This window comes from Schistocerca serialis, chromosome 2 (assembly GCF_023864345.2).
Source record: "Schistocerca serialis cubense isolate TAMUIC-IGC-003099 chromosome 2, iqSchSeri2.2, whole genome shotgun sequence".
Lineage (NCBI taxonomy): Eukaryota > Metazoa > Arthropoda > Insecta > Orthoptera > Acrididae > Schistocerca > Schistocerca serialis.
In genome coordinates, this window is record NC_064639.1 from 855,087,695 (window position 1) to 855,100,278 (window position 12,584).

The following is a 12,584-nucleotide window of genomic DNA, read 5'->3' on the forward strand; positions in this document are numbered from 1 at the left end:
GAGGAGGTCGTTTTAGCAAGGTTAAGAATTGGACACTGCCGGTTCAGCCATCGCCATCTGCTGACGGCTGCGCCGGCGCCGTTCTGCCCATGTGGGCACTTGCTGACGGTTAGACACATTTTAATGTCCTGTCCTGATCTTACCACACTGCGCCTCGATCTTAACCTGCCTAATACTTTCGATGCCATTTTAGCGGATGACCCACGAGCAGCTGCTCGTGTTCTTTGTTTTATCAATTTGACACACCTCGCTAAGGACATTTGATGATGTTTTTTAATCCTATGCCTGTCAGTCTGTCTTTTATTGTGTTTTCCCTTTTAGTTGTTGTTGTCAACTTGTGCCTCGCGGTACATTCTTAGAGTAGTCAGGGCGCTAATGACCATTGAAGTTGTGCGCCCGAAAACCACAAAAAAAAAAAAAAAAAAAAAAAAAAATCCGTTGTAACCACGCCGACCCTGCGATCGCTGCGGGACTATGGCGTAAGCGAAAGAAAGAAAGAAAGAATACTGGATGTATATACTGATAGTAGTATTGTAGTATGAGAATTTTCTCTGGTGTTTCAGCAGATATTTGCAATTTAGTTTTCGCATTGTCCAGCTGGAATTAGCGCAGACAAATAGTGCTCATCACATCTGTCATGCAACACCCCGTGTCGACGGAAAACGTCGGTTTCTTTCCTGCTATAAACGAAATGACTTTTGAGGTGGGGCACTATGAGCCCATTCGATAGAACGGTTGCAGATTAGTCTTGTGCGATATTTGATTTATCGATGTGTAGTAAAAAGGGCCGTAAAACTCGAAGACTAACCAGTACTCCAGCAGCGACAGCACTGCCCTGGCCCAGCTGACTGCTACAACTAAACATGCAGTGCTGCTCAGTCGTTGCTGCATTGCTGTTTATTCTCAGTGTTTTACGGTCCCTGTTAAAACATATCGATCAAACAAATAACACCCTAGACTAATCTAGAACAGCTCTATTCAATGGACACGTAAAATTCCGCTTTAAAAACTTTTTCTTCGTAACGCATGAACAGACGCTTTCCGTCGACACTGGGCTTCACACGAAAGACATGATGAGCACTATTTGTTTGGGTTGATTCCAGCTGGACAACGCGAAAACAAAATTATAGAGATCTACTGAAACACTAGAGAGAATGTGCCTGACGACTCTCTTAGGGGAGGGAGAGAGAGAGACAGACAGACACTGTATAGTGTCTAATTTCGGCCTCTGACAGTTACAGACTAAAAAATTATTGAACTATATGAAATAAAATCGTCATAACTTCTGAACGGTTAGCGTTAGGACGTTCATGCTGCACCGTTAGCCGCACGGCATGATGGGAATTAGTAGGCGCATGCGTGGACTGGTTTAGCGACGAAGCCCACTTTCATCTGGGTGGGTTCGTCCGTAAGCAAAATTGGCGCATATGGGGAACTGAGAATCCGCATTTCGCGATCGAGAAGTCTCTCCACCCTCAGCGGGCGACTGTGTGGTATGCAATGTCCAGTCGCAGAATAATCAGTGCGATAGTCCTTGATGGCACGGTGACTACCGCACGGTACGTGAAGATTTCGGAAGATGATTCCAGCCCCATTATCCAAAGTGATGCTGATTTCGACAAGAGGTGATTCACACAGGACGCATCTCGACCACATCGAAGCAGGAGTGTGTTTGATGTCTTGGAGGAGCACTCTGAGGGCCGCATTCTGGCTCTGGGGTAGCCAGAGGCCACTGGCACAGGCCTCTATTGGCGCCGTTTTCTCCGGATCTGAAAACATTCGACTCCTTTTTGTGGAGCTATATTAAAGATAAGGTAGACAACAATAACCCCAAAACCATTGATAAGCTGAAAACAGCCCTTCAGGAGGTCATCAACAACATCGATGTTCCTACGCTTCAGCGGGTCCTGCAGAATTTCGCTATTCGTCGGCGACACATCATCGTCAATGATGGCAGGCATATCGAACATGTCGTAACCGAAATCGGAATATCTGTAGTGACGTTTACATGTTGAATAAAGTGTGTGTACTAGATAGTTTATAACTAATTTACTTTTTTTTAAATAGTTCAGTAATTGTCACCCTGTACATGCACAAGGGCCGTTCAAGAATTGTGTATACTCATTAGCTGACACCCAAACTGCATGTTTGGCAGGAGTTATAACAGTTAGGGCCCGCACTATTACGCTACATTGAACAACAGTTAAACATAACATCGATATTCCATTCGGGAGGACTGTGATTCAAATCTATATATAGATTTGCCGAGGATTTCTTAGATCACTTAAGGCAAAAGCGATGGTAGTTAAGTTGAAAATACAACACCGTTCTCCAATCTCATGCTTTTCCGATTCGAGGTCGTATTACATCTCAGGTAACCTCCCCACGCACGTGACGTTAAATACTGCAATTCTGTTGTTTGAAATTAAGCATAAACAGGAAGTGATACTATATTTTCCTAAAAAGAATACTGCAAGAGTTTCAAGGTAAGGAAAAGTTTACCACAAACAATTTCGTAAGCCCTAGAGTCTAAAACAAGCAAATTGTTATGAAGTCTAGGTACAGATTAAAAAAGATCATATGATTACCTGAGGCTGTTGGAATATTGACACTGTATTTTTTGTTGCCTTTCAGTTGTGTGCATATATAAAGTAGGGAATTCTCTTTTTATATAACTAATGTAATTCTGACGTGGGACGAAATCTGTTCATCTTGAAATTGTTTCCTCTTTCCAGTATCCTCTTTCGCAGATAACGATTTACCATTAGACACCTAGCCATTGACTACATTTAAAAAACAGGCGTATATCTGTGAAGGGCAGTATTAGTTACAATGCCAGCGTTGAGCAACTTCGGACGTAAAATGTGTCGACTTCAGTACAACCGATGAATCAGATACTTACTGATCTGCAAATTAGTCCTTCGTTTGTTCTATCAAAGACCTTTATATTTTCACAAAGAATGTGAAAGACGGGTCCTAAATCAGCTGACAGGTGATTATAAACGCAAATGCATGGCCGTTTCCCAAAGTGCTCCAGACTAAAGTTCAAGGGAGATGATCTGTTGAAAACAGAGTAGCAACTACGGCTTGAATCTGAGGCCACCATTACAACCCAGAAGCATACCCCAAAGAGTGAAATGGGAACGTCGATAAAATCAAGCAGCAGTTCAAAGCACACCAACTAAAATTGGCTGAAAGTCGAATATTGGTTTCAACAACACAAGGCTTTAACAGGAATTGAAGTGTTTTTCTTGTTGTGGGTTGATTTTTGAGTGACTGATGTATTGTGAGATGCGAAGTCTTTAGTCGTTCCTGCAACAACAGTTACCGTCTTTTCCGAATTTCCCGGTCACCGCCTTGTTTTGATGTTGCGGTACTGCTATGCAGTGCCACCTATTTGACCGCTGATTTCTTTTCCGATCACAGAAGGGTGAGGGCTATAAGAGAGCTTCCAGATTTAAACAGCTCGCTACGAGATCAAAAAACACGGTTTCCATAAATCGTCTATATTTAAATAAGTTCCCAACTCACAACAAATGATGATTAGCAAAGCTTTTCAGACATGATGTTCATATATGATGCGTCAGTGCTTGACCAAACCCAGAAGTTCGTACTTACCTGCAGATACCGCAACCTAGAGTCCATATGACAATATTTATTTTCGTTTAGTGCTCGACCATTGTCATCAGTCTTTCTTCTTTGGAGTCCACAGCACTCCGAAATCTTAACTGCAAAGTGGAAGTGACCTCTGCCTGGCCAGTCCAAATTACACATCCGTCGTCGCTTTCTGCGCTGTGCCCACATTTTTTCTTTCTGATATCTGCACACAAATTCCAACAAACCAGGCACAGATGCTCTTTACCTTACTACTAATTAAAGTCACGTTTCTTTTTTCACTCGCAAATGTTCCACCGTTCTAGCAAAAGGAAAATGAGACGTGTTGCTATGCTTTATAGCAACATTTACCACTACAGTATGATCTCACCAACGTTGGTATGTCCTTTAACGCTGACTTTAAACCACGGTGCAACTAGGCATTTATTCGCGTATGAGTGGCGTTCAATAAGTAATGCAACACTTTTTTCTGAAAGCAGGTTGGTTTTATTCAGGATTCCAGTACACCAAAGAGTGGATCCTTCATTGGGCGAACAGATGGGAATCGGAAGGTGCGAGATCAGAGCTGAAGGGTAGACGAGGGAAAACAGTCCAGTGAAGTTTCATGAGCATCTCTCGTGTGCGCTGACTTGTGTGAGGCCTTGCGCTGTCACGGAGAAGTCGTTTTGCATTTTTGTGGCGAGTTCCTTCAATTTGCTAAAGGTAGCACAATGAATTGATCGTAGGACTATGGAGGAGGACATCGAACAGTAGAACCCTTTGAGAGGCCCAGAAGAATTTCGCGTGACTTCACCGGCTGAGGATGAGGCTTTGAAAGTTTTCTTTCGAGGAGATATCTCCATCTACATCTACATCCATACTCCGCAAGCCACCTGACGGTGTGTGGCGGAGGGTACCTTGAGTACCTCTATCGGTTCTCCCTTCTATTCCAGTCTCGTATTGTTCGTGGAAAGGAGGATTGTCGGTATGCCTCTGTGTGGGCTCTAATCTCTCTGATTTTATCCTCATGGTCTCTTCGCGAGATATACGTCGGAGGGAGCAATATACTGCTTGACTCTTCGGTGAAGGTTATGTTCTCGAAACTTTGACAAAAGCCCGTACCGAGCTACTGAGCGTCTCTCCTGCAGAGTCTTCCACTGGAGTTTATCTATCATCTCCGTAACGCTTTCGCGATTATTAAATGATCCTGTAACGAAGCGCGCTGCTCTCCGTTGGATCTTCTCTATATCTTCTATCAACCCTATCTGGTACGGATCCCACACTGCTGAGCAGTATTCAAGCAGTGGGCGAACAAGCGTACTGTAACCTACTTCCTTTGTTTTCGGATTGCATTTCCTTAGGATTCTTCCAATGAATCTGTCTGGCATCTGCTTTACCGACGATCAACATTATATGATCATTCCATTTTAAATCAATCCTAATGCGTACTCCTAGATAATTTATGGAATTAACTGCTTCCAGTTGCTGACCTGCTATTTTGTAGCTAAATGATAAAGGATCTATCTTTCTGTGTATTCGCAGCACATTACACTTGTCTACATTGAGATTCAATGAGATATGTGGCGCCACTGAATGGATAACTGTTTGCTTTCGGTTCAAAGTGATGCATCCTTGCTTCATCGCCTGTGACGATGGGCGACAAGAAGTTATGATTAGCTTCGTAACGCACAAGAAATTCCGCGCAATGGTCCTTCGTTGCTCTTCATGGTCTTCTGTCAGACGGATAGGAACTCAGCGGGCACACCCCTTTGAACACCCGAACTGGTAGACGAGTGTGTCAGCACTACCAACAGGGACGTCCAGCTGTGAGGCTAGGTGCTTCATTTTGACAAACTGCCTATTGGCTTCTGTCTCGGGTTCTTCGGCCGACGTTCATATAATGATCTTTCTGACGTTTCGCCAGCACGAGTGGCTGGCATTGTCAAAGCTTCACCCTCCATTGCCGGTGGTGAACTGGATGTCCGAGGGCTTCTCCGCGGTCATTTCCGGTGCGGTTCTCGTCTTGCTACCTGCGACAGTCGTTCGCTGCAGTACGGGAAGCCAGGATCCGTTTACCTTAAGGCTTTCCACTTTCTTGTTGAAACTGTTGGCGCGTTTTTGTATTTCTGCAGCTTCTCTGAACAAGCGCGTGGGATAGTGCTTCTCTACAGCCAGAACTTCCGTGTCGGCGAATTTTATTACGTGGTCGGCCTCACTCAGTGCGTGTTCTGCCACGGCCGATTTCTCCACTTGATTCAACCTGCAATGTCGCTTATGTTCTTTGATCCTGGTGTTGATTGATCGTCCAGTCATTCCGACATAAACTTTTCCGCATGTGCATGGTATACGGTATATTCCCGATATTGCAAATGGGTTCCTCTTCTCCTTTGTCGATCTAAGACACTCTTTGATCTTCCTTGTCGGTCAGTAAAATCATTACTGACCCCGAGACAGAAGCCCATAGGCAGTTTGTCAACAAGAAGCCACTAAAGCCTTAGCAATTTTGTTTCTTTTTGATCCGTCGACCACCTCGAATGACTGTCCTGGCGTTCCAGCATTACAGGAGTCACAGCTGTGTGCGGCCGCTCGGGACGTGGGAGATCGGAAAGGTTTGGGGACCTCGTCGTGATGATGAGAAATGCCTCGCCGCGCGATTAACCGTCCTTTCGTTCACTGCCAGGTCTCCGTAGACATTCAGCAAGTGCCTACGAATATATGCGATGCTTTGGTTATACGTCAGAACAACTCAGTGACAGTTCTCTGTTCTGAACACGTCTCCAGTACAGACGCCACTTGGAGGCTACTTATAGCGCTGCCATCTACCGGAACTTCATGAACTAGAGAGGTTGAAGCGGGAATATTCCACTATGTCCGGCAGAATATTCCGCAGTTCTTCAATCGATATGGACCAAGAAAAGTGTGTCGCATCAGTTATTGAACGCTACTCGTATAAATATCATTGCCAGAACAAAAAAGTCAGAAAAAGCTAAGTGCCGGCTGGAGAAAGATCCCTCGACCAAATAGATTTGCAGTATGAAATACGCCTATCCATCGATAGGGTGTTGACAGAAAACAATCTTACATCTATAGTCAATGATATTGTCGAAATATCTAATGACCTGTATTTCGAGCAACCTCAACATGTTTCTCATTGGCCCTACTTTGTTCTTCCTAAATGGGGTTTCTTTAGTGCGCTTAAAAAATACTTCATGGGATTAGTAATTCGCTGCGGGACAGTATATCATCTCATCAGAAGTATATGGCCATGTCTATGTAATATAGAACTGACCACTAGATGTAAAGAGAGGCGGACCCGCCAGTATAGCAGCAGTCTGAGTATGATGTCGCCCGTCGTCACTGAACTGCTACCAGTGCCAGAGAGATGTCGTTGGCCCGGCTCGAATTCCGAGGAGCACTGAATCGAACGAAAGATGTGGTGGATCGCCGTCTGGCGGAGCCTGTTCCATCACTGACCCCTTTTGGTCCCTCTCTTAGGACTTGGCCTGCATACTTCGACATGGACACAGATGAAACTGACAGGGAGGGTTCTTCCGACTCAATGAAACAAACCATCTCCGGAGAAGAATGGAAATGTCAACATTGGCGAAGGTGATGTTAAAGTTTGATACCAATATGTGGAACTATTCACGGACACAGACGAAGCCAGCAGTCTGTAAAAGCTCACAAAAGATGAGGGGCACATCACTATTACCAAGAAGTGCGAAGTCGTAGTTTTGTGGGCCTTGCCTGGACGACCGTAGAGGCCAAACGCGCGGCCCGCCCAACGCAGACGGGGCATATCACCTGAAACATCCGCCGCCGTCATCTACCGCCAACAGGTTCCAGCCGCTGGCGGAAGAAGAGAGACCGGCCACACCAATGCCCGCAACTCCAGCTAAATGAGAATCAGCTAAGCGCAGCCACCCATCGCTTTTCGTCCACTGGGAAGTACGGTGGGACGCACGACGACCACTTCCAGTCATCCTAGAAGTGGAAGACGGCTACTAAGGCTTCTTGCAGCTCCTCAGACGGTGGACGACACACGCCACTGTCCTAGAAAAGCCACGGAAGGTTGCGTTAAAGGGCTTCCGGCACTGCGCGGACCCTGATCACATCAAAAGGGTGGGACATCTAGCACCTCAATGCCCTTTCCCCAAGACATGTGTGAAGTGCGTTGTCTCTTAATATACGCACCTGACGTTTCAACTGCAGGGGTGCAAAAACAACAGTAACTAAACTCAGGAAGGACCACACAGTGTGTTTAGCATTTGGCTGAAATCGGAAATAGGTCACGTGACTTCCCTCGCCTGATGGGTATTGCTATTTTGAGTTCACCAACAAATTTATGTCAGTGTTTTTAAAGACTGGACCGCAGCTAAATATTTGTGACAAATGGGACTATAAATAAGATCGCTGCTAGTTTCATTCGCAGCAAGCTTGTGCCTCGGAAAGCGCAACATATTCTAAAAGCGGTCAAATAATTGTGATAAAAAATATAAATGTAACTGCTTCTTGTTTCACTTGCAGAAATTTCATTTTTCGTTTTCAAATCACGCTGAAGTTCCGAAATCGAAGAAACTGATTACTGAGAACTCCATCTTATATTAAATCACATCGAATATTGCAGAACATAATTCTGTTACATGTGTTACAAATACGATAGAAAACAGTAGCATGTATCAGGACCTGAACCTACTTTCTTCAACTTTCTAACTGCACGTATCTGACCTCTTGGCCACGCTAATGAAATGCTGCCTGGAAAATTATTACTGTTCATCTTATCTCCTAAGGAGATTTACAGCCAGTGTGTCATCCACTAACATAAAAATTATAACAAATCTTATCGAGAGTGACTTCATGATAAATATACAATTCACCATTCCCGTGAAACGGCATACAGTCATAACACCAAGTTATAATAAGGAAACGACAAAATACAATGAATCCAATACGGCGTTTCAAAAGTAGCGAGTGAGGTCGTCGCGCAACAGATTTCCGTTTTCAGCCACACGCTGTGGCACTTCCTAATTTTAGTTACTCGTGCAGAAACGGCAACTACTTCGTAAGCTACCGTGGCTGCTAAACTTCGCAGGCTGCGGAATCTCGCCTACGTGGCTTACCTCAGAGAAAAGACCGACTGCTGACTGCAACGTCCGACGTCCGCGCCTTGGCGTACAGTCGGCGGAAATACCGAATAACACCGCTGGGCACTGAGAGAAGTCATGTGTTGCAAGTTCTCTGTTAGCAAGAATTACTGTTTTTGTGCAATAGTGATCTTTTGCGCCCAGCGCGTATTGTTCTCTGTGCTGATAGTCCTTCTTTTCCATTAGCCCCTATCTTATTATCGGAACGCTAAATCGGTTCATGATAGAAGTTAGATCCGCGTAAACTTTGCCTAGAAGACTGCCATCTTAATTATTCAAATTATAACTGAAGATACTAATAAATGCCTACTCTTGGCTTATGGTGAGGCTAAACCCTGTATTACAGTATGAGAATGAAATTTTCACTCTACAGCGGAGTGTGCGCTGATATGAAACTTCCTGGCACATTAAAACGGTGTGCCGGACAGACTCGAACTCGGAACCTCTGCCTTTCGCGGGCAAGTGCTCTACCAACTGAGATACCCAAGCACGACTCACGCCCCGTCCTCACGGATTTAATTCCGCCAGTACCTCGTCTCCTACCTTCCAAACTTCACAGAAGCTCTCCTGCGAACCTTGCAGAACTAGCACTCCTGAAAGAAAGGATATTGCGGAGACACGGCTTTCCTGTATTACAGTGTCCACTGAGTTATTCTTAGATTGGAAGATTACTTTTCCGGGATTGAAATTTTGTAGCATGGTTCGCATTGGGAATTCATGGACTGGCGATATTGAGAACGTACACCCAGTGAGGAGTTTATTTGTATTATTCCTCCTCACAATTTCGAAACATTTGTCCACTCCAACCATTGCCTGACCTGCACAATCAAACCGGCAGTGCAGTACACTCTGCTTTGTACCAACCACTCAAATGACGTTTCATTTTATTTAACTTAATGAATAGAGGTACTCTCTCTCCCCGTCCCCACCCACACTCCAAGCAAGTGGCCCAACTGCAAACACAGGTAATGGCTTTTCCTCTGTAAGTGTTGCTATAACAGAAACCACATTTCCCTGTTAATTATTGACTTAATCTTGTATACAAGTGTGTGTGTGTGTGTGTGTGTGTGTGTGTGTGTGGGCGGGCGCTGGACTCGCCAGTAAAATTGGCTTTATAGCTCTGCCGCTGAGTGAATATCCTTAGATAGCAATCACTGCCCACTTCTCTAGGAAGTGCGTATTTAAGGAATGAGGCTTTGTGAGAGCTGAACATCCAGACGCACAAATGACTGTAACTGAATCATGTGACCATTTCCAAACTGAGAACTTGACTGTTTTTATCACTATACAAAGGAGTATGGCAGAGACTATAATGTAGTTCATGAAGCGTGGCTCCATTCGTGTAACGTGGCTTCAGCAGTTCGAAACTCAGTGTATGAAAACTCTGCCAATTTACGTTGGTGAAAGAACGTGGTCCGAAGGTGGTGTGAAAGTATACTTAACGTGAAGAATGGATAGCTACCATATTTTGTAAGTTTCATGAGGTGATGTTTTTTAAACTACCAGAAGTGTGAAAATCTATATTCTATATCTTTATTCGACGGATTTATCATTTTAAAATAGTCCCATGTGACTTAATCATCCCGTTCGCTAGGAAGCTGTATCGCTACGAGGTGGTGTATAGTCATCCCTGTTAGATATATTCCATTGCTACAACTATCTGTTCAGTTTCCAGTAATGGTTCTGTGGTAGTGAAAAAGTCGAATATTTACATACTGGCAACGGGCAAAAAAAAAGGAAGCTTTTTTCTCCGATGAAACTGAGCTTACGGAGCAGGAAGACTTTCTCAGGAGCCGAATAATGGAAGTAGTAGTCGGTGTTGGTCTATTTAAGAAGAATTTTGGGAATTAGGAAACTGAACCCCCTCCCCCCAAAAGTGGGCTGCTTGTCCTAATAATTGCGCCGCCTGTCCTGGTACAGGAAGCAAACGATCAGTGAAGACCAACGTGTGAAGTATTTAAAGACGCTGTACAGTGGCCAAGTCACAAGACGATCTGAGGCTCTACGTCGTAGTAGAGTTGTAATGGTGAATGTTCTCTGTATATTCTACAAGTGTAATTGTAAAATAAATGCTAATGCCTCTCTGTTTCTCTCCAGGGAAGAAGCCACCAAAGGAATGGCCTTCCAAAGGAGAGATAGTCTTCAAGGACGTCTCGCTGCGATACGGCGAGATCGCTCCACCTGTGCTCAAAGCAGTCAACTTTATTATTGCGCCAACACACAAGGTACTATTTGTTTATCTATATGCATTTGTTGTTGTTTTACAGGAAAACCATCTTGTTATATGTATTTAGGCCTATGAACTTGTAACCTATATAAGTAAATTGAAGACCATTATACAGGGTTATTACAAATGATTGAAGCGATTTCACAGCTCTACAATAACTTTATTATTTGAGATATTTTCACAATGCTTTGCACACACACACACACACACACACACACACACACACACACACACACATACACACAAAAACTCAAAGTTTTTTAGGCATTCACAAATGTTCTATATGTGCTCCTTTAGTGATTCGGCAGACATCAAGCCGATAATCAAGTTCCTCCCACACTTGGCGCAGCATGTCCCCATCAATGAGTTCGAAAGCATCGTTGATGCGAGCTCGCAGTTCTGGCACGTTTCTTGGTAGAGGAGGTTTAAACACTGAATCTTTCACATAACCCCACAAAAAGAAATCGAATGGGGTTAAGTCGGGAGAGCGTGGAGGCCATGACATGAATTGCTGATCATGATCTCCACCACGACCGATCCATCGGTTTTCCAATCTCCTGTTTAAGAAATGCCGAACATCATGATGGAAGTGCTGTGGAGCACCATTCTGTTGAAAGATGAAGTCGGCGCTGTCGGTCTCCAGTTGTGGCATGAGCCAATTTTCCGCGGGCTACGCGTGAAACTTGCCCGCACGCGTTCAACCGTTTCTTCGCTCACTGCAGGCCGACCCGTTGATTTCCCCTTACAGAGGTATCCAGAAGCTTTAAACTGCGCATACCATCGCCGAATGAAGTTAGCAGTTGGTGGATCTTCGTCCTGAAGTGTCGTTGCACTGTTATGACTGACTGATGTGAGTGCATTTCAACCACGACATACGCTTTCTCGGCTCCTGTCGCTATTTTGTTTCACTGCGCTCTCGAGCGCTCTGGCGGCAGAAACCTGAAATGAAATGCGGCTTCAGCCGAACAAAACTTTTCTACGTATCTGTAGTGTGTCGTGACCATATGTCAATGAATGGAGCTACAGTGAATTTATGAAATCGCTTCAATCATTTGTAATAGCCCTGTATTTAATTTGCAGCATGTGGGGAATATTTGAAAATTACAACAAATATTGAACTGATGAACGAACCATGTCATACCCTAAATTATGAAATCGGCAGTCAGAATAAAAGAACTTAAGACCTAGTTGTACTAGTACATTCAAGAAAACATTAATGAAACGAAAAAGAGTATGTATAGCTAAGTCCCACTTTTAATTTCCTGGGTGTTGTGTGCTGTCCTTAGGTTAGTTAGGTTTAAGTAGTTCTAAGTTCTAGGGGACTGATGACCATAGATGTAAACTCCCATAGTGCTCAGAGCCATTTGAACCATTTTTTAATTTCCTGTGCCAGCTTCACTCTCTGGAATCAGCAGCCTCCGAAGAACTTACAAGGGGACCATCGTTACTGGCCATCACTAATTTTGGCCAAGTTTGTTATATGAAGGGCTTGGCCAGAAATGAAAGCGACGGAAGTGGCAGCTCCAGATGGCAAAGCGTTTAGAATAGCAGTTTTGGCGCTTGCTGAGCCAGCCATTTGCTAGTGTAGCTACCAGGCAGCCTTGGCGCAGAGGAAAGGA

At 44.3% G+C, this 12,584-nt stretch overlaps 1 protein-coding gene across 1 annotated transcript in view; it reads left to right on the top strand.

Moving 5' to 3' along the window:
* LOC126458155 (ATP-binding cassette sub-family C member 4-like) overlaps positions 1–12,584 on the top strand; it is a 215,910-nt gene that overhangs the window by 173,101 nt on the left and 30,225 nt on the right. The window contains exon 21 of the mRNA XM_050095017.1: positions 10,836–10,963. Coding sequence (XP_049950974.1) covers positions 10,836–10,963 — 128 coding nt within the window. The remainder of the gene's footprint in view (positions 1–10,835; positions 10,964–12,584) is intronic.